General features: G+C 49.7%; 1 protein-coding gene across 3 annotated transcripts in view; it reads right to left on the bottom strand.

The window, feature by feature from the left end:
* The window catches only part of Mvb12b (multivesicular body subunit 12B), a 160205-nt gene that overhangs the window by 100846 nt on the left and 32229 nt on the right, over positions 1-27130 (bottom strand). For all 3 annotated transcript variants that reach the window (XM_076568837.1, XM_076568836.1, XM_042274821.2), the window contains exons 3-4: positions 11705-11812; positions 5082-5178 (exon numbers count right to left, since the gene is read on the bottom strand). In XM_076568837.1, coding sequence (XP_076424952.1) covers positions 5082-5178; positions 11705-11812 — 205 coding nt within the window. The remainder of the gene's footprint in view (positions 1-5081; positions 5179-11704; positions 11813-27130) is intronic.

Below are 27130 nucleotides of genomic sequence, written 5' to 3'. Positions count from 1 at the left end.
AGCTAGGAACCACACCTTGGTTCGAGGTTTCAAACAGCACTTCTCCAAATTCTGCCATTCCTTCTGCATTGATGAGCTCAGTTCTTCTTTCTGAAACATAACTCTTCTTCAGCTATGTGCCACTCCAAGGTTGATTTTGACCAGGAAGGAATGCCAGTGTGTGGCTCTTCTCTGTCACTTGTCCAGCCCACACACAATGGGCTGGAGCTGTAGCAATGGACGATGGTGCCCATCCAGGTGGCGGTGTGGTTCATCAGTGGTTCTGAACTTTTCCCAACAGTTCACGAGTCTTTCAGTTGGATTTGTGGGTTGCTTTTTTTTATTTTTTAAAGATTTTTGAAATTAAAATAATTATACCATTTCCCCCTTTCCATCTTCTGGCTCTCCTATACACATCCCCTTTGCTCTCTTAAATTCATGACCCCTGGCCTTTTTCTTTAATTGTTGTTACGTATATATTCCTAAATATATAGATACAACCTGTTGGGTCTGTATAATGTTTCCTGATTGTATACGATTGCAGGGCCCACCATTTGGTATCAGACGACCAACTGGAGATGCCTTCCCTGGGGAAGACTGTTTCCTCCACTCTGCACTCAGCTGCCTGTAGCTTTGTTTGAGACAGGGTCTTACTCTACACCCTAGATCAGTCTCAAACTTGTAATCCTCCTGCCTCAGCCTCATAAATGCTGGGATTACAGGTACGTGCTACCACACCTGGCTCCATCAGTAGGGTCTGGGCTGGGAGCCTAGCTCTGCCACTGCTGGCACTGGCACCTCAGAGTCACTTGACCCCTCCGAGCCTTGGTTTTGCCATCTGTAGAAGGGAACTGTTGGAAGCCCACTCCAGAGGAGAGTGGGAGATGCTGTGTGGGAACATGATTTCTTGGCCAGTTCTAGGTACATGGTAAGTGCTCAGTGAAGGACAGCTAGGAGGGATTGGCAAGCCAGCACCGTGTGCACTTACCACCTGCACTTGGTCCTGATCCTCCAGTGGCAGAATCTGTGACCATTTACACATGGTCCTGCTGCAGGCAGGCGGGGGAGGGTGGTTCTGCCGGCCCGGTGGAATCAGCAGTATTATTGGGTCTTTGCTACGTTTTGGAGGAAAGGGGGTGTCTTCTTAAAAAGCCAGAAAGCTGGGCAATGGCAGTGGTGGTAGTGCACACCTTTAATCCCAGCACTCGGGAGGCTGAGGCAGATAGATCTCTGTGAGTTCGAGGCCAGCCTGGCCTACAGAGCGAGTTCTAGGACAGCCAGAGCTACACAGAGAAACCCAGTCTTGAAAAAAACAAAGAAACAAATGAACAGGCAAACAAAAAGTCAGGCTGAAATGCCCAAATTCTGTGAGTTTTTCCCTAGAAATAAAAGCAAAGGGCTACATCCTCAAGCCGCAAAGCTTCAAGCTGTAGAAATGTCTATGATACATACAGCAAACACCCTCCTTGAGGCAGAGATGGCATCCTGGAGGAAGGGGGCGCCATATCAATCCTGTACCTAACGCCATTTGCTACCAAGTTCAAGTCCTGAAGGAGATGCACTGGAACCTTCCTTGAGGTAAACCACAGGGCAGCTATTCTGTGAGCCTTTGCCACAGCTTGGCTCCGTGTCTCCATCTGCAGCCAGCTCTGTCAAGGACGATCCACTCATTCATTACACATGCTTAAGCAGGCCTCATTTTAAGTAAACATATTATACATAGTCAATAGAAATGTGTTCAGTCATGCTAATGAACACAGGGAGAGTACACAGCACTTTACTAAAACAAACAGTCTTCCAGGGTTTAAGTGCTGTACGGACTGCAATGGGCTATATTTTAAATTAATTACAGGAGTCTCGTCTTTTTGGCTGACTTCATGAAATCAAGGCTTTAGGTACTCTCCGGAGATACTGGGCTGACCATGAGGCTTTTGGTCCCCTGGGAGTCTCTGAGAAATAGTCCCATGACTAGAGGTGTGCTTAGACACCCGAGGGACAGCAGCGGATGCAGACAGGGGCCTGGCTTCCCAGTCAGAACCACTGGGCCCGGCAGTCCCAGCACCAGCCCACAACAGGCCTCCGTCCTGAATGAGCTCAACAAACCGGAAATGCTAAATGTGGATCCCTTGTGGCTACACCATATATCCATACAAAAGACACTACACATCAATTAGCTGTCAGAATGAACATCAAGGAAATATTTAAAACTTTGAAAACCTCAGGAAGAAAACAGAACAGGAATGAATACAAATCGTTGTAAGCAGAGAATTCACCTAAGCGGTAAAGGCAGCAAGCAATCCTTTGCAAAAGCACTCAGGCTTGCTAATAAGTAGCAACTACAAATTAAACACAATTTAAATAGTGAAACAAAGTAAGAGGCTGAGCGCCTGCCTGCGTGGTGGTCTGAGGAGATGAAGCCTCAGACAGTGAGAGACCTTTGCGGAGGTCAGCGGCCAGCAAATCCAACCCGCAAGGGACCAGTGTGCTCCCGCAACGTACGCTCCTCGCCTGACAGGAAAACTGAGCCAGGATTCTGAGAGGACCTGCTCGGGGTTCCACAGCATGAGCAGCAGGCCCAGCCTGAACCCCTGGACACAGAGACGGAGTCAGAAGGAAGGGCCCGTCCTTCCGGTTCCCGCTTGGGCTCCAGACTGGGGTCCTCTTGTCTGCGTACTTCCCACGGCTTGACATGACTATGTGTGGGAACGACCAGAAACAGGCGGAACTACACGGGAAGCACCGGCTAGTGGGGCAGGGCGGCCAGGGCAGTGTCTCCATGACGTCCGTGCCTGCTTTGAGGGCAGCTGTGGTGAGGAAAGGCCCGTGATGGCGGTGCACAGGCGTGAGTATTCTGAGAAGTACTGGACTATGTACTTTAAATGGGGGAATTACATGATACTTAGATTGTATCTTAAACCATTATTTAAAAAAAACCCTTCTTCTTAGAAGCCCAAGGTGCTTAGTACACATGTGTGTGTACACATGCATGTGCACACATGTGTGTTTGTGCATGCATATGCATGTGCACACATGTGTATGTTCTGTGTGCGTGTGTGTGCATGTGTATATGTAGGTGTGTGTGTGCCTGTGTATATGTAGGTGTGTGTGTGCATGTGTATATGTAGGTGTGTGTGTGCATGTGTATGTGTGTACTATATGCATGTATATGCATCTGCATGTTTATGTATGTGTATGTATATGTGTATGTGTGTGCATATGAATCTGTGGGCGTGTGTGTATGCATGTGCATTTGTATGTGTGTGCATATACACATGATTATGTACATGCATGCATGTGTATTGTGTATGTGCGTATGTGTAAGCATGTATATATCCATGTGTATTTATGCACATGCATGTATGTGTGCACATGTGCATGTATGTCCGTGTGTGTACATGCACGCATGTGTACATGTGTACATCTGTGTTTGTATGTGGGTATTTTCTTACACTTGGCTAAGATACAGTCACTGTACCTTGTTTTCTCACATGCAAAGCAGGCCTAACACCCATCTCCATGGAGGTCTCCTAAAGATAAGATGACATCATGAGGGTGGAGTGTTTATCATGGGGGCTTTACAGGAAACGTTAAACGTTAGTGTCCTCTTTTTCTGTTGCTGTGGTAACACATCCTGACCAAAGGCACTTGAGGAAGAACGGTTTATGTGGCTTACAATCCCAGGCTACAGCATGTCACTGAGGGGAAGTCAAGAACAGAGAGAAACAAGCTTCCTCAAGTTTATAAGAGAAACAAGTTTATACTCCATCACTGGCCTCTCTGGCCCTCAGCCCCGCCTCCGCCCTCACACAGCCCAGGACCTCCTGCCCAGGGGCCTGGGTCAGTTAGCAATCATGACAACCCCCTGCAAGCATGCCCAGAGGCCGATCTGATCCCTTCTAAGGTGATTCCAGGCTGTGCCACAGTGGCAGGTAAAACCAACCAGCACCATGACATTTGCTGGGACACAGCAGTCAGTGAGGGATCCGGGCTTTGCTGAAATAAGTTCCACTGGAGGGGCTGGAGACATGGATGCTGTTCAGTTTGAAATGTGAACAAGAAAATGGCAAGCAAGTAATGGGTTCAGAAACATTTGAACAAAGGAAAACCTGAAAACACACACACACACACACACACACACACACACACACACACACACACACTATAAATAAAAACAAAGAACAGGGTGCAGAATTCCATAAAGGAATTTCACAGATAAAGGGATCTCTGCTCTCTTATTCACTGCCTCACTGCTGTGGAGGGGGCTCAGGAGGGATTACAAATAAAGCAAGTTCCTGTATACCAAATAAAGAAGCTCAGATACACAAAGGCTCCCTGACTCTATCTTACCAGTCCTGCTCCAGAACCAGCCCTAGCCCAGGATCCTGAGGCAGCTTCTCCATTTTCCACAGTTCTCTGCTGCTCAGCTCAGTGCAGTGCTGCTCAGTGGTTGGAACATCTGGTCTACTTCAAATCTTGTTTTTATTTGTTTGAGGTTTTTGTTGTTGTTTTGTAATAGAAGAGGTCTCATGTAGGCCAGGCTGGCCTCTCACTTGCTATGTAGTGAAGGATGACCTTGAATTCTGATCTTCCTGCCCCTACCTCCCAAGTGTTGGAACTACGGACATGAGCTACCACACCTGGCTCCATTTGATCTCGCATGCTCTAACTTGCAGCCTTTCTGATTTGTGCCTCTTGCTCACTCTGTGAGCCCCAAACCAGGCACAGAGCTTTCCTTGCACCCTCCGGGATCTTTTGATCTCTGCCCTTCCTCCCTTTTGCTTTGGGGTCTTGTGCCAAGCCTGGCTTCAGCAACAGCTGAGGGCAGACTGAAGACCAACTCCCTAGACTCTCTGTCCTGTTATCGAGTGACCCCAAGCAGCAGGGGCATCATTCTAAGAAAAGGGACTCTGCTCACTTGCAGGCAGGGCCCCACATACTCTTGGGACACACGAGAACCACGGTGGATGTCACAAGTGGCAGGCTTTCTTTACCAGCCACAGGAAGTCCCCTCAAATGTTTCCAGAGAAAAACACACAAAGTATTAAGTCCACCAGAAGAGAAGGAGACTATCCCCAAGGCATGCATGCTAAGAGCAGACTCACGTGTGTCCACTGTCTCCTGGATAGGGATGAAGCCCACAGGCAATGTGTCTTTGACATCGATGAGCTTCATGTCCACCAGCACATTCCCCAAGTGACTCTTGGGAAGAAGAAAAGACACACAGACTGTTAACTGGAGCTCCTCAGTCGGCTTGCAGTCCTGGCTTCAGGACGCATATTGACTCCAGTGGCTGCTGCAGCTTTTCCTCTCAGGTTCCTTAGAGAAGATACCTAATGGTCCCCAGCATTTACCCAGGACCAGAGTGGACCTCAGGAAGGAGGTTCATCTGTGAAACCTCAAAGCCACTCACTCAGATGTGGCCTTGATGAGCTGGATGAACCACCCTGTAGACAGAACCCAGCAGAGGGCAGGTGGGCATGTGGCCTAGACCCCACTCCCTCTCAGGGTCTGCAGGGTTTAAATGGAGGAGGTTCTGGGATGCTTGCAGGAGAGAAGTTGCATCTGAACTGAACGGAGACTGATCACACAACCTAAGGGGGTTTTAGTCACAGACAGTTTTCAGTTACAAGATGAACTGTACAAAATCCCAAGAATCAAACGAACAGCACAGCAGCCCGGCCACTTCCGTATCCCACACCTTCTGAAATGACTCGCTAGGGGGGCTCTTAAGAGTTTCTATTTAGTGGTGGCAGAAGGGTCCACAGTGCACAGTTGCCATGAAGACATCTTTTGAAGATGGTAGGTGGCGCACCATTCTATAACCGCAAGAGAACACCAGCACTTGCAGCCTTCACTTCATGCTAGAAACGGCTCTCTAGAAACCTGCCCTATGCAGGGCTGCTGTGGAGATTACATTCACATCTTCAGAGCCTCTCAGCCTCGCCAGAGCCAGTTAAGGCAAGAAAAATTGGGTTCCCAGCCCAAATCTCCCATAGGGTCACAGCAATGTGCTCCGTGTGGCCACTTTGCAGAAGCACTGTCCTCTAGAGCCAGCTTGAATGCACGCACACTTCCCTTGTCTGCAATTCCGGAAAAACATCTAAGGGGGCATCCCAGGCTCGGTTCTCACAGGCACCATTCAGGACAGGGTCCCCTGTTGCTTAGAGAAGGGACCTAACTTCATCTCTGAGCTTGGGGAACACAGACTCCTCTCCATCCTGAGAGCACAGGCATCTCCGAAATCCATACAGGGAACATCTGCTTTCTGAACTAAGTCAGGCACTCTCTCCTTAAGCTCCTTTAAACTTCTGATCAATTTATAATTGGACTCTGTGGTGGTTTGAATAAGACTGGCCTCCATAGGCTCATAGATTTAAACACTTAGTCATCAGGGAGTGGAACTACTTGAAAAGGATTGGGAGGTGTGGCCTTGTGTCACTGGGGGTGGCCTTTGAGGTTTCAAAAGCCATGCCAAGCCTAGTGTCTCTCGGCTACTGCTCCGGCACCATTTCTGCCTGTGTGCTGCCATGCTCCTGGCCATGGTGATAATGAACTGTAGACAAGTCCCCAGTTAAATGCTTTCTTTTATAAGAATTGTCTTGATTATACTGTCTCTTCACAGTAATAGAACAGTGACCAAGACAGATACTGTGAGGTATTCATCTATCTACCATCTTCAAAGATGTCGTTACAGAAACTGTGCAGTGAGGGTCAAGAATTCATAACTAATAATGTCTCCCTGTCTTTATTTGGGAGCTGATTGGCGGCCCAAAGAAAGTTCCAACTACATTTAGTAGCACACTTTTCAACAGGTGGGTGCTGATGATCAGAAACAAAATCAGACTTCCTTGGATGGCAAATTGAAATGGGTCACCCAAATTCTGAAAGCTTATTATTGGTTATTATGGTGCGTAAATAAAGCACATGCCTCGGGTGGAAATCAGAAGTCAGAGTGGCATGTGTAGTCTGTGCCCAGCACTTCCATGATTGTCCCATCAGACACCTGTCTTTTTCTCTCAACATCCCTGTGCTTGCCAACAGTTCCATGTTATCACTGCTCAGGGCCAGGGCTCAGGAAGACAGAACGTACTGAGGTACAGCATGTGGGAGCAGGCCCTCTCCTGTGTGGAGCAGACTTCTAACTACACGGGAAGGCCAGGCCCAGCCGAGAACCTTGGCAGCACCACCTGCCTTGGGAGCAGCCCAATCGAGTCTACTGCGTTTGCCCCAGGCAGCTGCCCTTCTATGTCACGCTGCTTTCTGCATCGAGGAATTAACAACTGGGCGTGTTCTGCTGCCCCAGAGATGGATGGGCACTCATCAATATTGTGATTGAACATCTTCAGCTTGACAAGCTGGACTCTGTAGAAGTCAACTGCAAACCACTTAGCAGCCTCAACCTCCCCACTCCTGAGAAAATGTCCTAATCATAACATCAGAGCATTGGTGGTGCGGCCACTAAAACAAGCATGGCGGAACCCTTCTGTGCATACGAAATGGGAGGCTGCCCTGTCGACGCTTCCAGCTGCCCGAGTGTGGCCCTCTTCTGTGGGCTGCCCCTCTGCGGGACTTTTTTCTTTTTTCATACCGTAGGCCTACAACACCATGAATTTTGCTGGTTCCTTTCCCTTCCCCCTCTTGTGCTCTCTTTCATTTCCTCCTCATAAATATGAAGAACGTATTCCCAATCCTTGTTGAGCAAATGATTCATACCAGAAGCCCGATACACACTGACTCAGGGTATTTATATTGTCTCTGGTAGCCAGTATTTGCTAGTATACTGTAATTATTTTTGACAACTTTGCATTTAAGGTGGCCACAGATAACCAACTTAATATTCAGATGTTCATAAATCCTTCTGTTTAACATCCTCCCTACCTAATCCACGTACATTATTATTACAGGTAATGCAGAGAGTACGGCATGAAAAGTGCAATTAATCTCCCTCCCTCCCCAGGAAACGGTGTCGCTCTAAAGCCAGGTTCCTATATGAATGGCCTGATGGGGGAAAGGAATTTAGGATTCAAAGGAAGCTCCCCAAACTCCTATGGTCAGATCTCAAGTCACCTAATTAAGACTTGGCCTGCTCTGGAGAGCCCACACCCTCCCATATGGTTTTAAAATGGTGCTCTGCCAAGCCTCTGTTGACTCTAGGCCAGGACAGACAGGCAGCCGCGACCGGCTAGCATGTGCCTAGCTCCTGCCTCACTCAAGGACTGGCCAGCGGGCCCTGCTGTTACCCAATATTTGATCCCAAAGCAAATTCTATCCCCCGATTTGATCATTTAGATGATGGCATTGCTAAGCTAGATCCCCCAGCCCTAGACATATTCATTCTCTCCCATAAAAAGGGAGCACCCGGGCTTCAGTACAGGGCAGGGGCTTCTTGGGCTGTCCTCCTGGCAGCCTCACACCTCATCACCCCAGCACCCAGCTACTGGTGGACAGCAACATGGTTTCTGGCAGTGCCAGTGCTGTTGGGTGCTCTGTATGCTGTGAATGTGTTGCTCTGGTTGGTTGATAAATAAAACGCTGATTGGCCAGTAGCCAGTGTAGGCAGGATAAGCAGACAAGGAGAATGCTGGGAGGAGGAAGGCTGAGTCAGGAGACGCCAGCCCACTGTCCAGGGAGCAGCATGTAATGGCACACCGGCAAAGCCACGGAAAATGTGGCAACATATAGATGAACAGAAATGGGCTGAGTTTAAGTGTAAGATCTCGTCAGTAGTAAGCCTGAGCTAATGGCCATGCAGTTATAATTAATATAAGCCTCTGTGTGTTTACTTGCGGGACTGGTGGGTAAGAGAGATTTGTCCTGACTGCGGAACAGGCAGGACACAGGAAAACTTGCAGCTACAGTGCCAGGGACAGAACCCACAGCCTCATGTATGCTAAGCAAGCACTCTACCAGACCCTCAAGCCCAAGAAGTGTGTGTCCTCCCCTGAATCATAATGGACCTGTTGCTGCCTCACTTCCAGGACTTCAAGAACTCTTCTGCCTAGAAGACCAGTGCCTCATGGACTTCAGGAGGAAATGTAGCAAGCCGGTGTAAGTGACCCAAGGGACTGTGGATGTCCTCTGAGCACAGGGGCTGTGGATGTCCTCTGAGCACAGGGACTGTGGATGTCCTCTGAGCACAGGGACTGTGGATGTCCTCTGAGCACAGGGACTGTGGATGTCCTCTGAGCACAGGGACTGTGGATGTCCTCTGAGCACAGGGGCTGTGGATGTCCTCTGAGCACAGGGCTGGGGTGGTTTGAGTGAGAAATGCCCCACATAGTTTTGAGGATGTGAACACTTGGTCCTCAGTTTGTGGGGCGGTTAGGGGAGGGTTAGGAGGTGTGGCCTTACTAGAGGAAGTGTGTCACTGGGGCAGACTTTGAGAGTGGAAAAGCTCACACCACTTCCAGTTTTCACTCTGCTTCACACTTGCAATTGAGGATGTGAGCTCTGAGGTTCCTGCTCTTAACACCACCTCTTCCACTTGTGGCCACGCCTTCTACTTTCGGCCACACCTCCCTGCCTTGATAGATGTTTATCCCTCTAGATCCATAAGCCAAAATACACCCCTCCTCCTGTCAGCTGCCTTGATCATGGTGTTTTATCACAGCAACAGAAAAGTAACTTAGACAAGGTGCTTGACAAGTCTTCAGGACTTCCTCCCGAGAGTCCGGCAGCAGCGACTCCGTGGCAGTCCACAGGGACAGTGGTCAGCGGACTGAACAGAGGCAATGGGAGCAAAAAGCAGAAAGAGCTTTCAAAAGACATTTGAGTAGACTCCAGGGACAAAGGGACTGAGGAGGGTGCGCGAGGGAAGGATAGTTGCTGGGTCTACTGATAACCTGAGCCCAGCATCACCCCTGCTCTTTAGAGTCTCATCAGGCTACAGTGAACCAAAGGGTCTGTGCAGACACCCCACAGCACTGTGCAGGTGCCTACTCGGGCTCAGCTGCCACCATCCTGATACTGAAAAAGCATTCAAAGGCCTGGTAGTAAAGATTCTCCACTCCAGTCATAAACTCTACTTTACAAGCAGCAAATGTATTGCTCTTGTAATCAAAGGGGAACGTAATGGGATTATTTCACCTGAAACCCTAAACATGTTAGGAACAATATTCATAACAAAGACTTATCAATGAGCAATGGGTAGTGTGTGATCACACAACAATCCACATCCAGACACTGCTAAAGGGACAGACCTGGAACTGGCAGTGGGACCCCAGGCTGGAGGGTTATGATGAAGAGAAGGGCTGTGACAGAGAGAGGCTGTGACAGAGAGAGGCTGTGACAGAGAGAGGCTGTGACAGAGAGAGGCTGTGACAGAGAGAGGCTGTGAGGGACAGGGCAGCTGTGATGGACGGGGCAGCCGTGACGGACAGGGAGGCTGTGACGGACAGGGAGGCTGTGACAGAGAGAGGCTGTGACGGACAGGGAGGCTGTGACGGACAGGGAGGCTGTGATGGACAGGGCGGCTGTGACGGACAGGGAGGCTGTGACGGACAGGGAGGCTGTGACGGACAGGGAGGCTGTGACGGACAGGGAGGCTGTGACGGACAGGGAGGCTGTGACGGACAGGGAGGCTGTGACAGAGAGAGGCTGTGACGGACAGGGAGGCTGTGACAGAGAGAGGCTGTGACGGACAGGGTAGCTGTGACGGACAGGGCGGCTGTGATGGACAGGGCGGCTGTGATGGACAGGGAGGCTGTGACGGACAGGGAGGCTGTGACGGACAGGGAGGCTGTGATGGACGGGGAGGCTGTGACGGACGGGGCGGCTGTGATGGACAGGGAGGCTGTGACGGACAGGGAGGCTGTGATGGACAGGGAGGCTGTGATGGACAGGGAGGCTATGATGGACAGGGAGGCTATGGTGAAGAAGAAAGCTTCTACCTTTCATTCTTCTGATCGGCATGTTTTATGTTGTATGGATTTTTTAAAAAAAAACTACAACCTATAATTAAATTTCTAAATTGGCAAAAACATATTTCCAAAGTAAGTAAGTATATGAATTAGAAGAGACAAATCCTTTCCTCCCCAGAGGGGAGCAGTGACTTCATGGTGGGATAAAAATGGGAGGCCATCTGAGGAGGGAGCATGGTATCGTCCTGTGTGGGCCTCATACAAGGAGGTTCACCAAAGCTAGTGCCCTTTTTTCTAAAGTGCCTCAGTAGGAAAGCTCTTGTAGCTATCTTTAAAGCTTCCTAGTTCATGGGCTAAAGTATCAAAACTCAGTGTAAGAGAATTATACACAAGTGGACACCTCTCTGAAAATGGTGACATGTCTCGTGTCACACAGAGGCTCTTTAGAAACAAGGCCGTGTAATGTTGGGGACAGGCATGGGGTAGTGGGTGTCATGGACCCTCCACTGAGCTGGTGTGCCCTCTGAGGGCTGCTACTCATCCCCTGCCCCAGAAGACTCTCCATCCACAGTGGCCAGTGAGCTCTCACTTGCAGGAACAGTAGGCAAATGAGAAGCAGTGAGAGGATTTCCTGGTCTCCTTTGGAGAAAACATCTTAATGGAATTCACTGTGTACTTGGGGATGTGGTTAATAACATTGTTAATAAGTGAAACATGGTGCTGGCTGCCGATTCTCCCCTGCTCTGAAACCACAGATAAATTAATACGGCAATGAACAGAAAGCACACACGAAAAGGGGAACCCCAACCAGGACTGTCAATCACTCCTGCCCACTCAGCAAGGGGACTGACTACCATCAGACTCACATTTTCTTTGGAAAACGACCTCGTGAAACACAGGTATCTGGTGACCTTGGACTTGAATAAGCCGTCCTTCCAGAGGTCAGCATCCACGCCATCTGCTGTCTGTGCGACCTGCGGCAGAGATGAGCAGAGGGCACAGGTAAGGTGAGACGGAGTGGAGGCGGGGTGCGGCTTCCCCGTACCTCTTCCAATTAGCACCGGCCCCAACTCTCCTGGCATCTCATTAGTGCCCCGCACTCGGCACTGGGAAGAACGTTTCCAAAAGGGAAAAGGGAGGCTGTGAAAAATACAACTTCTAAAAATACTGTCCCCGGGGAGGCCATTGATTAAAGACCCCCTGACAGAAATGGCTCTAATGAGGGAGGAATAGCTCTGTTGTAATGGACTGGGAAGGGGCTGGGCGCTCAGCACATCAGACTGTTTGCTGCCACTTACTCAGGGGCAGGCACAGGGCACAGGAGAGAGCCCAATGGGGTTGAAATACACCTGCGAGGGGCACCCCTGTGGTGGGGACCATGTGACTTCCTGCCCACAGGGGCCAGAGGGAGCTTCGGTGAGGGGGCTCTGTTGGGCTGTGGGGTAGGTCAGGAAATTGGCTCCACACTGCATCTTCTTGGTGCAAGCTCCTAAAGTGGAATTCAAGGTCAGAAACTACGTCATGGTAGGAAAATAAACTGGACTCAGTTGATTCCACCTCTCGTCTCCCTAGGAAGCCTCTTCTCAGTCCCTCAGGACACAGTCCAGGGTGAAGAGAGCCTTTATTTGCTCACTGGGCACAGAGTTGACGGGAGAGAGGCGCCTGCGGCTTCTGTGTCAACTGAGTGGCCCGCGCCATCACAGCACTGCGTCAGGAGACCGGGGAACGGCTTCACATTTGGGCACAGATCTGCAGGGGGCTCCACACAGCCCCTTTTCTGACTGAGCCGCGGCTGGCCTTCTGAGGTGTGCACAGGAAACGGTCTGTGGTGTGACGAGCTCCTGGCCCTCCTGGCAGACGGCTGGAAGTCGTTCTGTTCCTATGAAGCTGCAGCACCTCAAATGTCTGAGGCCTCTGACACACATGCAGGAGTTTGCCACTCTGTCCCCAAGCCCGCCCCGGCGGCCACCTTGGAAGCCACCTCAGAGAAGCTGAAGGCCAGCCTACAAGAGAAACCCACTTACTTCCCAAACTGAACAACTGTCAGGTGGCAGATGTGAGGGTAAAGAGAGGAAGGCCATTGCACTGAGGTGATGAATCGAATCTGAAAGCCCACGAGGGAGGCTCTGGGGAAGCTAATGGTTAGGTAGTGGCCTCAGCTGCCGTCCCGAAGTCTCTGCTGCGCTAGTCAGGCACTTCTCAGCCCATTCACACAAAGCTACACGTTAACCTGAACCTCTCCCCCACGCCAGATGAGCTAAGTCTGTGGGTGTGGGGAGGAGAGGATCAGGGATCCTAGCAGGGATCAGGCAGTGTGGAAGGAGGGCCACAGCCCCACCACAGAACAGGCAGTGAGGAAGGAGGGCCACAGTCCTACCACAGAACAGGCAGTGAGGAAGGAGGGCCACAGCCCTACTACAGAACAGGCAGTGAGGAAGGAGGGCCACAGCCCTACCACAGAACAGGCAGTGAGGAAGGAGGGCCACAGCCCTACTACAGAACAGGCAGATCTGAACTTGAACCCCAGTGGCTTCCATAAGCCCTGTCCTATGCGATACCACCTTAGAGGGGGAACTACAAAAGCACTCTAATTTGGAAAACATCAGAGACCTGGAGAAATGATCAGTTATGGTAGCAGAATCAGGGACTCTTCTAGAGGCACACGATCTCATGCCTTGCTAGATGGTATCAACACATTTCCCAACTGGTGACTCTGTCTGGGTGGCACATGAGTTGACTGCAGCCTTCTCCATTGCCAGTATCCACTTTCAGGTGCCCCCAGTTAGAGCTTCCCAGCCAGGGAAGCCCTGAGAGGGGGTGACAGGCACAGCGGGGCTATGGGGACCCCACAGGCCCAGCCAGGGAAGCCCTGAGAGGGGGTGACGGGCACAGCGGGGCTATGGGGACCCCACAGGCCCAGCCAGGGAAGCCCTGAGAGGGGGTGACGGGCACAGCGGGGCTATGGGGACCCCACAGGTCCAGGCAGGGAAGCCCTGAGAGGAGGTGACGGGCACAGCGGGGCTATGGGGACCCCACAGGTCCAGGCAGGGAAGCCCTGAGAGGAGGTGACGGGCACAGCGGGGCTATGGGGACCCCACAGGCCCAGCCAGGGAAGCCCTGAGAGGAGGTGACGGGCACAGCGGGGCTATGGGGACCCCACAGGCCCAGCCAGGGAAGCCCTGAGAGGGGGTGACGGGCACAGCAGGGCTATGGGGACCCCGGAGACCCAGCCTCTCTCTTCCCTCTCCGGTTTGACCTCACGAGCTGCCGTGGCAGTCGCAGAAGAAAGCGACTGTTAAAGAGCGCCAAGCTGCCCTGTGAGCGGTGTCTCAGCTACCTGCAGCCAGCAGACAGTCCTTGATATGAAGGACCAGAGCCAAGTGGGCTGCTCTCCCCCGGCTAGGGACCAGGCACAGGGCAGCACTCCACTGACAGTATATTGTTTGCCAGGCACTGGTCTGCACAAGCCACCTGCAGGTTTCCACTGAAGGGTCCTGACAGCCTAATGACGTGGGTACCCCACCCCCATCCCAGTTTAGAGCTGTGAGCATGAGTACAGCAGCAAACTTACTCTAAGTCATTCAATGTGCTCAGCTTCCAGGCCAAACCCAGACACCTAGGGCTGCTGCCTGGGAAAACGACAAGACCTAGGCAGGCTTATCTAGAATGCAGGAAAAGGACCAGTCAGACAGGGAGAGCCACATCAGACTCCCCAGCTGTCACTCTGCTGGAGGGAAGAGCTGGGAGCACCAGCTAGTGTTGAAGGCTACAGAGGTGGGACTCGGGCACATCTGGATGCGTGGCAGCTCTGAAGTTTCGTCTGATGGCAGAGGGGTGAGACTGCCCAGGCTGGAGTGTGCTTGCCTCTGCGCTGTGAGGACGAAGAGGCAGGGCCTGGGCTGCGGCTAGGCCACAAGGGCTCTGCCCTAGGACAGGGGTTCAGGCTGTCACGCGTGGATGCTGTGGCAGTGGGATGTTCACCTCCTACATTTCCTGTGCACTTCCACCATGTGACGTCTGCTACACTAAGCCACTGCAAGAAAGCCTTCATGGGACATGGCGCCTCCATCTTGGGCTTCCCAGCCCCAAGAACCCAGAGCCAAATAACTTCCAATATTTATAAACATCCAGTCTGTGGTATTCTGTTACAGAAGCTGAAAACAGACTGAGACACAGCGACACAAACTTTCACAGCCAACCACTACCATACATACACATATGCATACATACATATATATACATACAAACATACAAACAAACACACACACACACACACACATATTTTCTTTCCTGGCCTGAGTCTGAGCAAGATGCTGAACGGTTTGAAAGGTCTCTACATCCAGCTGTGACCACTTAGGCTTTCAGCAGCCCAGAGAGCAGTGCATACCAAAGACTCCCAGGCCAGGGAGACAAAGGAAGGCTCAAGCTCATTGGATCCAGGAAGATTCTGAGCTGCACCCCAAGGAGAGGAAGCACGTTGGTCCATCTGAGGCCTGGACGCCCTTTCCCCTTGGTTCTTTCACCACACAGTATTTTTATTCTCCTTAACTCATCAGTATGAGCAATCCATGTAGCACAGCAGTGCACACAACAGAGCTATGAGGAGGTCAAATCACTGTCTAGTTTACAGGTGAGGAAACCGAGACAGAGAGTATTGCCTACATAAATACAGCAAGTCCACAGGATGGCGTTCGCCTATGGGGCTCTGCCCAGGCTGTGCTATAGAGAGGAAGAGCATCTTTTCAAGAAGCACATGAGAGAAGATACGCAAAGAGCTCTCGTGAGGCAACAGAAAAGGGCACACACTCAGGCAGGCCCGGGCATCAGCCAGGAATGGTGTGGAACCGTGCAGTAAGGTGAGCGGCTGCTGGGCTGGGCCACTGATCTGAAAGGAGAGCTCACTGGGGCTTTGTCAGACTGATGACGACATTCAAAGCAGGGCTGGTACACTCAGTGCAAGGAAGCCCTGAGAACAGACGCATGCATCACTGCTGGGTGACAAGAGGACAACCCAGCCTGAGATGCCTTAGCAGGTAAAGGCACTTGCCGATAAACCCAACAGACTGAGTTCCATCCTTGAGACCTACATGGTGTATGGAGAAAATGGATTCCACAAGTGTCCTCTGACCTCCACACACACAAAAGAAAGAAATGAAAGGGAGGGGGGGAGGAGGGAGGGAGGGAGGAAGGAGGGAGGGAAAGGAAGGAAGGACAGCCAGAGCTAGGTGAGTTTGGCAGCCTGTACCAAAGCCATGAGAACACACACACATGTCCCTTGAGGCAGGAATTCTGCTTCCAGGCAGACTCTGGGAACATGGTCAGCTGTTCACTGTCCCTTCACTGAGGACGCCTGGCTTCTGAGGCCACACGCTGAGGACAGAGTGCTGGAGGAAACACTGGTCACATTCTTCATGGGGCAAGACACACGATAAAACATCTAGGAGCATGAGTTAATGCAATGTCTCAGGTGAAGTTTTTAAAAAGGCTGGCAGACAGCAACTTGGAGGAGGCAGGGAAATGTGCTGTGTCGGCAGCTCAGCCTGGCTTCTGCTTGGGAAGAAAGGGACCTGGAGAGCAGCAGGGGGATGCTGTGAATATGTGTTCTCTGATTGGTTGATAAATAAACCTGTTTAGCCTATGGCAAGTCAGGTTATAGCTAGGCAGGAAACTGAAGAGAGAGACAGGAAGAAGAAAGGCAGAGGGGAAAAATGTCAGCCGCTGCCGCCAGGAGAAGCAAGGCTGTAAGCTACGGCCATGTGGCAACTTATAGATTAATAAAAATGGGTTAAGTTACAAGAGCTAGCTAACAAGAAGCCTGCCATAGGTCATAGAGTTTATAAATCATATTAAGCCTCTGAATGATTATTTTATAAGTGGCTGTGGGACCTTGGGGCTGGGCAAGACTGGACTTCTGACTACAGGGGAAAAAGCCACCCCTTCTGTAGAAGATGGGGAGGGGACCACAAACCTCTTCCTGGAACTGGGGAGAGGGGACTTGCTACCTGTGCCTTCACTAGGGCTGTTCATGAAGGCAAAGGAGAGGAAGAAGTTGCTATGATTACAGGACTACCTAGGAACGGTGGGTTGGGGGCTCTGGTTTTGTGTTTTAAGAGTCACGCACAGAAAAGGACCTAGAAACTAAAATGCAAAGCATTGTTTGGCTCTTACAGCTGGGACCTGGGATGTACAGAGATGCACAGGACAGAGGGTGGCTACCTGGAATGGCTCAGTCAGGAGATGGCATCAGGGCAAGTATGAGGGCTGGAGTTTGCAATATCAGAACCCATGTAAAAGCCACATGGATGTGGAAGCCAGCCTGTTGCTCCAGCTCAGTACATGGGAGATGGAGATGGGGGAATGGCCACAGCAAGCTGACTAGACACAGGCTGAAACTGCAGCCTACAAGTTCAGTGAGAGACCCTGCTTCAGTACATAAGGTGGAGAGTAGTCAAGGACAGAAGAGTGCACTTGGGCAACCACGTGTACTCACTCATGTGTATACAGATGTACACTCACCCACACACAAATATGCAAACGCACATGCATACCACACACAAATACATGCAAATAAATGCATAATGACAGTGTCTTTAACTGTTCCGTTGCTTTGCCATTTTTTTTTTTTTTGTCAATGAGCACTTACAGCTTTTATAATAGGAAAAATAACAATTGTAAACTTTACTTGATGAGGTGAGAAATTAAAAATCTGCTGGACTAAAACTTGAGAAAACCCTTGTGAACGAACTGGTGCCTGGCTACACATCCAAAGTGCAGAGGGGCCTGCCCTGAGGAGAAGAAAGTCTCACGGTGTGGCCGGTTCACACCCACTGTTTCAGGAGGGCTTGCCCCAACTCAAAAGTGAATTTGGCAGACACAGCAGTGGGAGGTGGGGGGCAGGAAACTCTGCAGACATTCTGGGGCAACTTCTGGCTGACTGTGAAGTTCAAAGGCCTTCAGACATAGCAGCTCAGCAGGTCAGCCTGCAGCTGCCTGGCATTCTCAATCCGGCAAGGCTGGGGCCGCCAGGAGGCAGGGCCAGATCCTGCAGGAGTGCGCCCAGGTGAAGGCAAGGGCAGGCTGCCCCCTTGTCTGGAGTCATGAACTCTTGGTTGCTTCTGCCTCCCTCCATAGTCTTGGTTTCTGAGTGGAGGAGAGCTTAAGTCAGCCATAGACTATCTACTGAAATGTCTAATATTTCTAAGAAAAAAAATGCATGACTCGGTCCTGGAGACTGAGCGATTCTGCCAGCCTCAGGTTGGCTTCTCTCCTACAGCACAGGACACCTCAGCCCTCTTATCGCCTACTCCCCTCTGTTCCTTCCTCAGACTTGTCCTCCCTACCCTGCCCCCGAGCATAGCTTCCCACTAGAATGCTCTTGTTATCTGGGCTTTGGCCGAAGGACCCACCTCAGCACAGCCTCCAGGAGACCAACAGACAGAACTGGGGTTTTTGGAGTGATTTGGACCCGAGTTCAAGTCCGCACTCTGATGCTCATGTACATCATTCCCCAAACTCATACTGACTCATTCCACCTCATCAAAATGTGGAAATAGTAATGGGTAGTCTGCATAGGATTCTTTGTAAGGACTGAATAAAACAGAGAAAAGCACTTGACTACAATGAGATTCCACTTTGGACCTGTTATAAAAGCTGTAAGGCAGACAGTAACAAACATCCGAGGACATGGACAAGGTGGAAGCCTGCTGGCACTGTAAGCTGGCATGGCCACTATGGAAAATAGTGGGGGGCTCCTCATAGCATCATCACAGAACATAGCAATTCCTCCCCTGAATGTATCAACAGGACTGAAAACACACACACAAAATCATGCACATGAAATAAGTCACTGAACAGTGGAAACAACATAAATGTCCACTGACCAATGGACACTGTGTAGTTATCCACAGTGGAATATTATTGGGCCAGGAAAAGGCATGACGTCCTGATGTAACACCACACTAAGTAAAACAAGACAGTCACAGATGCCCACACACTGCATGATTCTATTCTAACATGTCCCAAAGCAGACAATCCTTAGGGATAGAAAGGAAGGAGATGGTGGTTGTCAGAGGCAGGGGAGGTAGGGGTGGGGGGAGGTAGAGGGGGTAGGGGAGAGGTGGGGGAGGCAAGAACAACAATCTATGGTTAGATACTGGCAATTGTTAGGTAACTGTGAATATTCTAAAACCCACTGAACAGTGCACCCCAAAGAATAAACCACACCATGTGAACTGTGTGTTTCAATTAGCATGAGAGAAGACATGGCAGACCCTCATCTCTGGCCCTCAATTCAAGGGTCCTATTTTATCTAGTGCCCACTTCCCTAAGCATCTAACCTAAAGTCTTATTAATATGCACTTAGATATTTGCCAAATGGCAGAATGAGTCATTCAGAAAGTGGACCACGGACAATGCAAGACCGGGGCCTGGCACATCAGGGACCGACCACACAGGCAGCTTTCCTCACAGCGCCCAGGTATCTGCCACAGCACCTCAGAGAAGGTGGCCTCTTAGGCTGGCCAGGGCAGAAGGAAGCAGAGCCTGGGTCCCAGAAGCCACCCTGGAGGTGCACGGCCCAACAAAGCCGCTCTTGGCAGGGAGCAGCAATCACACATGAGCAGCTCCCAGGACTCAGGAGAGAGGCGGCCAGAGAGGCACGGCCTGGCCCAGAAGACCTGGCTTTTACCACACCCAGATGGCCAGGTCAGGCCTTGACCCTGGGCCTCCACAGAGCTGTGGGAGTAGCCTGGTGGCCTAGAGAGTTCCTCACGGCTGGTGGGCATGAAGGCAGGCCTCTAGGTCATGGTGCATCTGTGGACTCCAAGGGGGAAGGTAAAGACTGCTCAGCCAACAACATGAAGATAAGAAGCTGGCCGCCACAGAGCAAAACGCTACATCAAGCAAAACTTGAAAACTTTCAGCAGAGATTAAGAGATCTTTGCTTTAATAGAAGGAATTATTAAAGAAGTAGACATGTATACAAGGGTTCTGATGAATTTTACTTCTCTAAAACAACCTCAGGTGTTACCCACCCCTCCATTTTTATTTTTGAAATAGGGTCTCTCATTGGCCTGGAACTGTCCAAGTAGGCTAGTCTGGCTGGCCAGAAAGCCGCAGGGATCTGCCTATCTCTGCTTCCCCAGCACTGGGCTTAAATGGGTGTAACTACCACCCCCAGCTTTTAAAATCGTTAGCATGGCTCACATAAAATTGTGAGCATGGAGATCAAACTCAAGTCCTCATGCTCGCTGACTGCACTATCTCCCCAGCCCTACCATCAAAAACCTCAAACTACAAAGACCGTGTGTGCTGGCTAGTGTTGTGTCCCAGTGACACAGCTGACCCCCTGAAAAGGAGGGAACTTCAGGTGAGAAAATGCCTCCCTAAGACTGGGCTGTAGGGCGTTTTCGTAATTAGTGATTGATGGGGGAGGGTCCAGCCCACTGTGGGTGGGGCCATCCCCTGGGCTGGTGGTCCTGGATTCTATAAGAAAGCAGGCTGAGCAAGCCATGGGGAGCAAGCCAGTAAGCAGCACCCTCCATGGCCTGTGCATCAGCTCCTGCCTCCAGGTTCCTGCCCTGCTTGAGTTCCTGTCCTGCCTTTCTACAGGGATGGACAGTGATGTGTAAGTGTAAGCCAAACAGATCCTTTCCTCCCTAATTTGCTTTTGGTAATGGTGTTTCATCACAGTCATAGAAACCTAAGACACCACACATACACATGACATGCACACATGCCTAAACATACAAGCAGCACATAATCGATGTAGATTAACAGCCAAAATAAGGAGACAGAGAACTCCTCAAATAAGTGAGATAAAAAAACAAAGCTGGGGATCTGGACAGATGGCTCAGCAGTTAAAAGCACTGTAGCCAGGAGGTTTCTCCGGTCTGCCGGCCCAGCGGTCCCTCAGATCACAACTGTCTGAAACTCCATTTCCAGGGGATCTGGCACCCCAATACAAACATCCATGCAGGCCAAACACCAATGCACATAAAATTAAATAAATCTTAAGGAGAGAGAGAGAAAGCTGGAGACTGATACTTCTGTGTAGAAGCCATAGGAGAAAACAGCTCACCTCTGAAGAAAATGCAAATTCAAAATGATGGTGACTTCTATTCCCAGAAAATGTCTGACAAAACTCCATGTCCACTGGAAGTCAGCTGAGTGGATCTTTTGTGCCATGAAGTGGAGCCCAATCCATTACATTACTTCAATGAACACCTCTCTACACCCAGGCAGGTGCGAAGGACCCAGCATGTCTACCCAAAAAATCATTTCCAGGAAGAAACTTTATTTTATTTATTTAAAAAAATTTTTATTCATTTTACATACCAACCACAGATCCCCCTCTCATTCCTCCTCCCATTCATCCTCTCAGCCTCCTCCCCTGACCTACCCCCATCCCCTCCTCCAAAAAGGGTAAGGCTTCCCTTGGGGACTTAGCAAAGCCTGGTACAGTCAGTTGAGGCAGGACTTAGCCCCTTCCCCTCCTGCATCAAGGGTGAGCAAGGCATCCTACCATAGGTAATGGGCTCCAGAAAGCCAGCTCATGCACCAGGGATAGATCTTGATCCTACTGACAGGGGCCCCTCAAACAGACCAAGCTACATACTGTCTCCCATATGTAGAGGGCCTAGTCCAGTCCCATGCATGTTCCACAGCTGTCGATCCAAACTCAGGAGATCTCACCTATTTCCCCTTCCCAGGGCAATCAATCCATATGTCCCTCTTAGGGGCCTCCTTGTTAGCTAGCTTCTCTGGAGCTGTGGGTTGTAGTCTGGTTATCCTTTGCTTTACATCTAGTATCCACTTATGAGTGAGTACACACCATGTTTGTCCTTCAAAGTCTGGGTTACCTCACTCAGGATATTTTCCAGTTCCATCCATTTGCCTGCAAATTTCTTGATGTCATTTTTTTTTATAGCTGAGCAATACTCCATTGTGTATATATACCACATTTTCTTTATCCATTCTTCAGTTGAGGAGCATCTAGGTTGTTTCCAGGTTCTGGCTATTACAAATAATGCTGCTATGAACATAGTTGAGCATGTGTCCTTGTGATATGATTAAGCATCTCTTGGGTATATGTATCATTGGGTCTTGAGGTAGATTAATTCCCAATTTTCTGAGAAGTCACCATACTGATTTCCAAAGTGGCTGTACAAGTTTGCACTCCCACCAACAGTGGAGGAGTGTTCCCCTTGCTCCACATCCTCTTCAACATAAGCTGTCATCAGTGTTTTTGATCTTAGCCATTCTGATAGGTGCAAGGTGGTATCTCAGAGTCATTTTGATTTGCATTTCCCTGATGACTAAGGATGTTGAGCATTTCCTTAAATGTCTTTCAGCCATTTCAGATTCTTCCTTTGAGAATTTTCTGCTTAGCTCTGTAGCCCATTTTTAAAATTGGATTGTTTGGTATTTTGATGTCTAGTTTGAGTTCTTTATATATTTTGGAGATCAGTTCTCTGTCAAATGTGGAGTTGGTGAAGATCTTTTCCCATTCTGTAGGCTGTCATTTTGTCTTGTTTACTGTGCCCTTTGCCTTACAGAAGCTTCTCAGTTTCAGGAGGTCCCATTTATTAATTGTTGCTCTCAGTGTCTGTGCTACTGGTGTTATATTTAGGAAGTGATCTCCAGTGCCAATGCATTCAAGACTACTTCCTACTTTCTCTTCTATCAGGTTCAGTGTAACTGGATTTATGTTGAGGTCTTTGATCCATTTGGACTTGAGTTTTGTGATAGATATGGATCTATTTGCAATCTTCTATATGTTGACATCCAGTTATGCCAGCACCATTTGCAAAAGATGCTTTCTTTTCTCCATTGTACAGTTTTGGCTTCTTTGTCAAAAATCAGGTATTCATAGGTGTATGGATTAATGTCAGGGTCTTCAATTCCATTCCATTGGCCCACATGTTGGTTTTTATGCCCAATAGCAAGCTGTTTTTATACTATAGCTCTATAGTAGAGCTTGAAGTCAGGGATGGTGATGCCTCCAGAGGTTGCTTTATTGTAAAGATTGTTTTAGCTTTCCTAGGTTTGTTTTTCCATATGAAGTTGAGTATTGTTCTTTCCAGGTCTGTGAAGAATTGTGTTGGGATTTTGATGAGGATCGCATTGCATCTGTAGATTGTTTTTGGTAAGATTGCCATTTTTACTATGTTGGTTCTAACTATCCATGAGCATGGGAGATCTTTTCATTTTCTGAGACATTCTTCAATTTCTTTCTTCAAGGACTTAAAGTTCTTGCCATACAGGTCTTTCACTTGTTTAGTTAGAGTTATCCCAAGGTATTTTATATTATTTGTGGCTAACATAGGGTGATGTTTCTCTGATTTCTTTCTTGGCCTGTTTATTATTTGTATATAGGATGGCTACTGAATTTTTTTAATCTTGTATCCCTCCACATTACTGAAGGTGTTTATCAGTTGTAGGAGTAGCAGGAAGAAACTCTTATCACAAAGACTGAGGATATGATTTGCAGTGTTCTTCATAGCAGTGGAAAAATCCTGGAAAGAGCCCCCATCCCATAGATGTAAGAGATTTAAGTTCCCATCCATTCAGAAGCAGAGCTCCATGTGGCCTTACAAGGTGTGCCCTCAAGAACAATGCTGAGCAGGAAAAGCAAGCTGAAGAATATTCTCAGCATGTTATCATGCCTATGCTAGAACCCAAAGTTGAAAACATGAGGGACATGGGGGTATGCAACACCAACTTGGAGTAGTTTGAATTCTGAGGAAAGGGGTATGGCCCCCATGAGGCTTTATTTCTTTTACTAAAAAGCTGCATGAGCCTAGAGAACCTTTGAGACTTGGGGAGTCTCCAGATGGTTTTTGTTATGTTATTCCTAATGTTTTTCTCATATATGTTTTGTAACATAATTTTTAAAAATCAGATAATAGGACTGGGCATAGTGACACAAGCCTTTATTCCCAGCAGAAGCAGGATTCTGAGTTCGAGGCCAGCCTGGGTACATAGCTCTAGAACAGTTAGGACTAGAGAGACCTAGTCAAAAAAACAAAAAAGAAACAAAATAAAAATCAGACAATAGACCCAGAAAAGAAGAAGGTTCAAATATTAACCGACTGTGCACAAGGAACAGAGAGAGCTGTGAGGGACCACACAGGATACCCAGTTAAACTCCAACTTCAAATGACAAATCCTAACTTGTTGACTGAAAAGTCATCTTGTGTAAGATGTGGAAGTGGGTGTGGGGAGGAGAGTCAAGGCCAGCTTTGGGTGGGATACAGATGGTGAGGAGCCCTGCAAGGACCCCAGGCTCTGTGAGCGTCTGCAGTTCCTAAGAGGGGTACTAGTGGGCTGGTCTGCTTTGGAGGCTAGAACTAAATAGAGAGCTGAGGTCAAGCCACAGCTATTTTTACTGACCATCCCTTGGTAAGCTGGTCTCTCAGGCAGGTGGAAACACAGGCAGCCCCTAGGAAGAGGGCAGCTATCTGTCGGACACAGCTTCAGGCCTGTCTAGTTGGACCGGGGCAGGAGACAGGAGCTATGGAGCTGAGTCGGAGCCTGTGCCGCCCACACTGCAAAGAGGGGACCCAGGAGAGCAGAGCAGCAAACAGGGAGAGGTGAGAGATCCAAGACAGGCTCACAGAAGACCATGTGAAGACCTGCGCCCACACTGTGAGCATACAGCGAGGAGCTGACACAGCCACACACTGATGTACACAGGAAGAGGCTTCAAAGGAGTACAACTGCTCCACCGTCACTAACAAAAACAAACCCACAGCAGAAAGCCCAGAGGCCCTGTTCTCCTAGTGGGAGAACACGGGTCACTTTTCTAACTTCCCATGATCTTCTTAGTCTGGATTCCAGGTGGGTACTAAGGAAGAAGGCAGGGATGAGTTGGGGTGAGAGCAAGGATTAGACGATAGAGAGGAGGGACAGCCAGCGGACAATCCAGGGAAGGGACATCAGGTACAGGGACAGAAGACACTGGTGGTGTCTGCTTGTCCAGGAGGCAGCAGCAAGATTTTGTGTTCAGTCGATGGTAAAGGAGGATGGTAAAGGATGGTAAAGGAGACTGGGGGCTGGAGAGATGGTTCAGTGGTTAGAGCACTGGCTGCCCTTCCAGAGGACTTGGGTTTGATTCCCAGCACCCACATGGTGGTTCACATCCCAGGGGATCCAACACCCTTTTTCTGGCCTCTGTGGGCACTAGGTACACATGGGGCACACACAGACATACATGTAGGAAAAACACCCATAATATAAAATAAAATATATTTTAAAATGCAACCGAGGCTTGGCTCAGCAGTCAAGAGCACGTGTTGCTCTGCTTTGACTCCTCACAACCATCATTCCCTCTAGTTCCAGGGGATCCAATGCCCTCTTCTGACCTCCAAGGGCTCCAGGAATATATGTGGTACACATAAATCCACGCAGACAAACCCTCAATATACATAAATCTAAAAAAAATTAAAGTAATAATGCATTTATTTAAAAGAGAGAGAGGGAGACAGACAGACAGACAGACTAGCAGGGGACTTAGCAGTGAGACCCCAGGCAGGATATACACCTGGAGGAGTGACCTGGGAGAGGGGAGAGAGTAAGGGAGGGTGGGAGCTCGGAGAGACTGGACCCTCTGCCAGCTCTTCACTCATGGACCCCTCTGCCTGGGAATGTAAGTTCACACAGGCAGAGACTCTGCCAACTCACTCACCAATTGACTTCTAGAACCCAGCCTGGGGCCTGCACAAGGTGGCCTGAATACATCATTGTATGTAGGCATGCAGCCAGCCCCTTCCAGAGCTTGGCACAATCCCCCTTTGAACCCAGGAGGGTGAGAAGGAACTTGAGGCTGGTCTAGGGAGGGAGTCTACATTCACAAGTCACATTGCGGCTCACTGATCGTGACAACTTTTAGACACCTAGATGCCTTCCAAAGAACAAGAAGGAAGCTCTGCCATCAATCAAGCCAAACCAACCAACTCTAGGAAGGTCTAGCCATTGGACGCTGTTCTGAATACAACCAAAAAGGCTGTGAGAACCATGTGCCTCGATGAGTGGGAGGCCACACCAGATAGACAGCCCTGTATCTAATGATCCTAGTATCAGTATTGCACAACCTCCCTAGGCTTGGAAAGGAGTCTGGTCTGTGTGCTGGCACCATCTCTCCCTGCTTCCTTGTGTGGCTTGCCTCTGCTCCCCTCTCTGCTTGGACCACCTGGAGAGCAGAAGCCCATCAACTCTGGCCCTGGGCTTCTTGTGGGTTTGAATAAAGAGGCCCTGAAGAGACCCAACAAGAAGAGAAGGCAGCAAGAGGTAAGCGAAGGGAATTAAGAGAAGCTGAACTCATGAGTCACACTCAATGACAGCAAGCAAGAAAGCCAAGGAGATGAACTGGCGGCTGACTGAGTCACTCTTCCTATTTACTCTATTACTCGGCTCTCAAACCACATTGCCAGCTGTAATTGCATTTCAATTCATGTTTAACACACACATAACTTAGCTGTATGCTGGCATCCAATATCCCAGACACAGAAAGGCAGAACAGAAAAGAGCCAGCCACTTCAGTGAGCATTCTTCACAGGTCTGGTGGAGCCAATATGTATCCAGGCACTGTGCTGAGTGCTGGGATGCAGTGATGTGGACGACACAGTTCCCCAGCCTGGGATGCAGTGGTGTGGATGATGTAGTTCCCCAGCCTGGGATGCAGTGGTGTGGATGACACAGTTCCCCAGCCTGGGATGCAGTGATGTGGACGACACAGTTCCCCAGCCTGGGATGCAGTGGTGTGGATGATGCAGTTCCCCAGCCTGGGATGCAGTGATGTGGACGACACAGTTCCCCAGCCTGGGATGCAGTGATGTGGACGACACAGTTCCCCAGCCTGGGATGCAGTGATGTGGACGACACAGTTCCCCAGCCTGGGATGCAATGATGTGGATGACACAGTTCCCCAGCCTGGGATGCAGTGGTGTAGATGATGCAGTTCCCCAGCCTGGGATGCAGTGGTGTGGACGACACAGTTCCCCAGCCTGGGATGCAGTGGTGTGGACGACACAGTTCCCCAGCCTGGGATGCAGTGGTGTGGACGACACAGTTCCCCAGCCTTCAGAGGCCTGCTGCATGGAGACAGCAAAGCTGCCCAGAGAAAGGAGTGGTGTGTGGAGAGTGCACGGCTGCAGAGACATGAGTGGCAGCGCACTGCAAAGGGGCTATGTGGAGTTCAAGGGGTAGGAGTTAGGGCAACTCTTAGAGGCCAGGGAAGCCTGTCTATTTGGTAAACATCTACCCAGTGCTAGGTGCTGGAACTTCTCTAGAAA

Source organism: Peromyscus maniculatus, chromosome 4 (assembly GCF_049852395.1).
Source record: "Peromyscus maniculatus bairdii isolate BWxNUB_F1_BW_parent chromosome 4, HU_Pman_BW_mat_3.1, whole genome shotgun sequence".
NCBI lineage: Eukaryota > Metazoa > Chordata > Mammalia > Rodentia > Cricetidae > Peromyscus > Peromyscus maniculatus.
The sequence above is the reverse complement of the archived record's forward strand: the minus strand, read 5'-3'. Positions and strand labels throughout refer to the sequence as shown.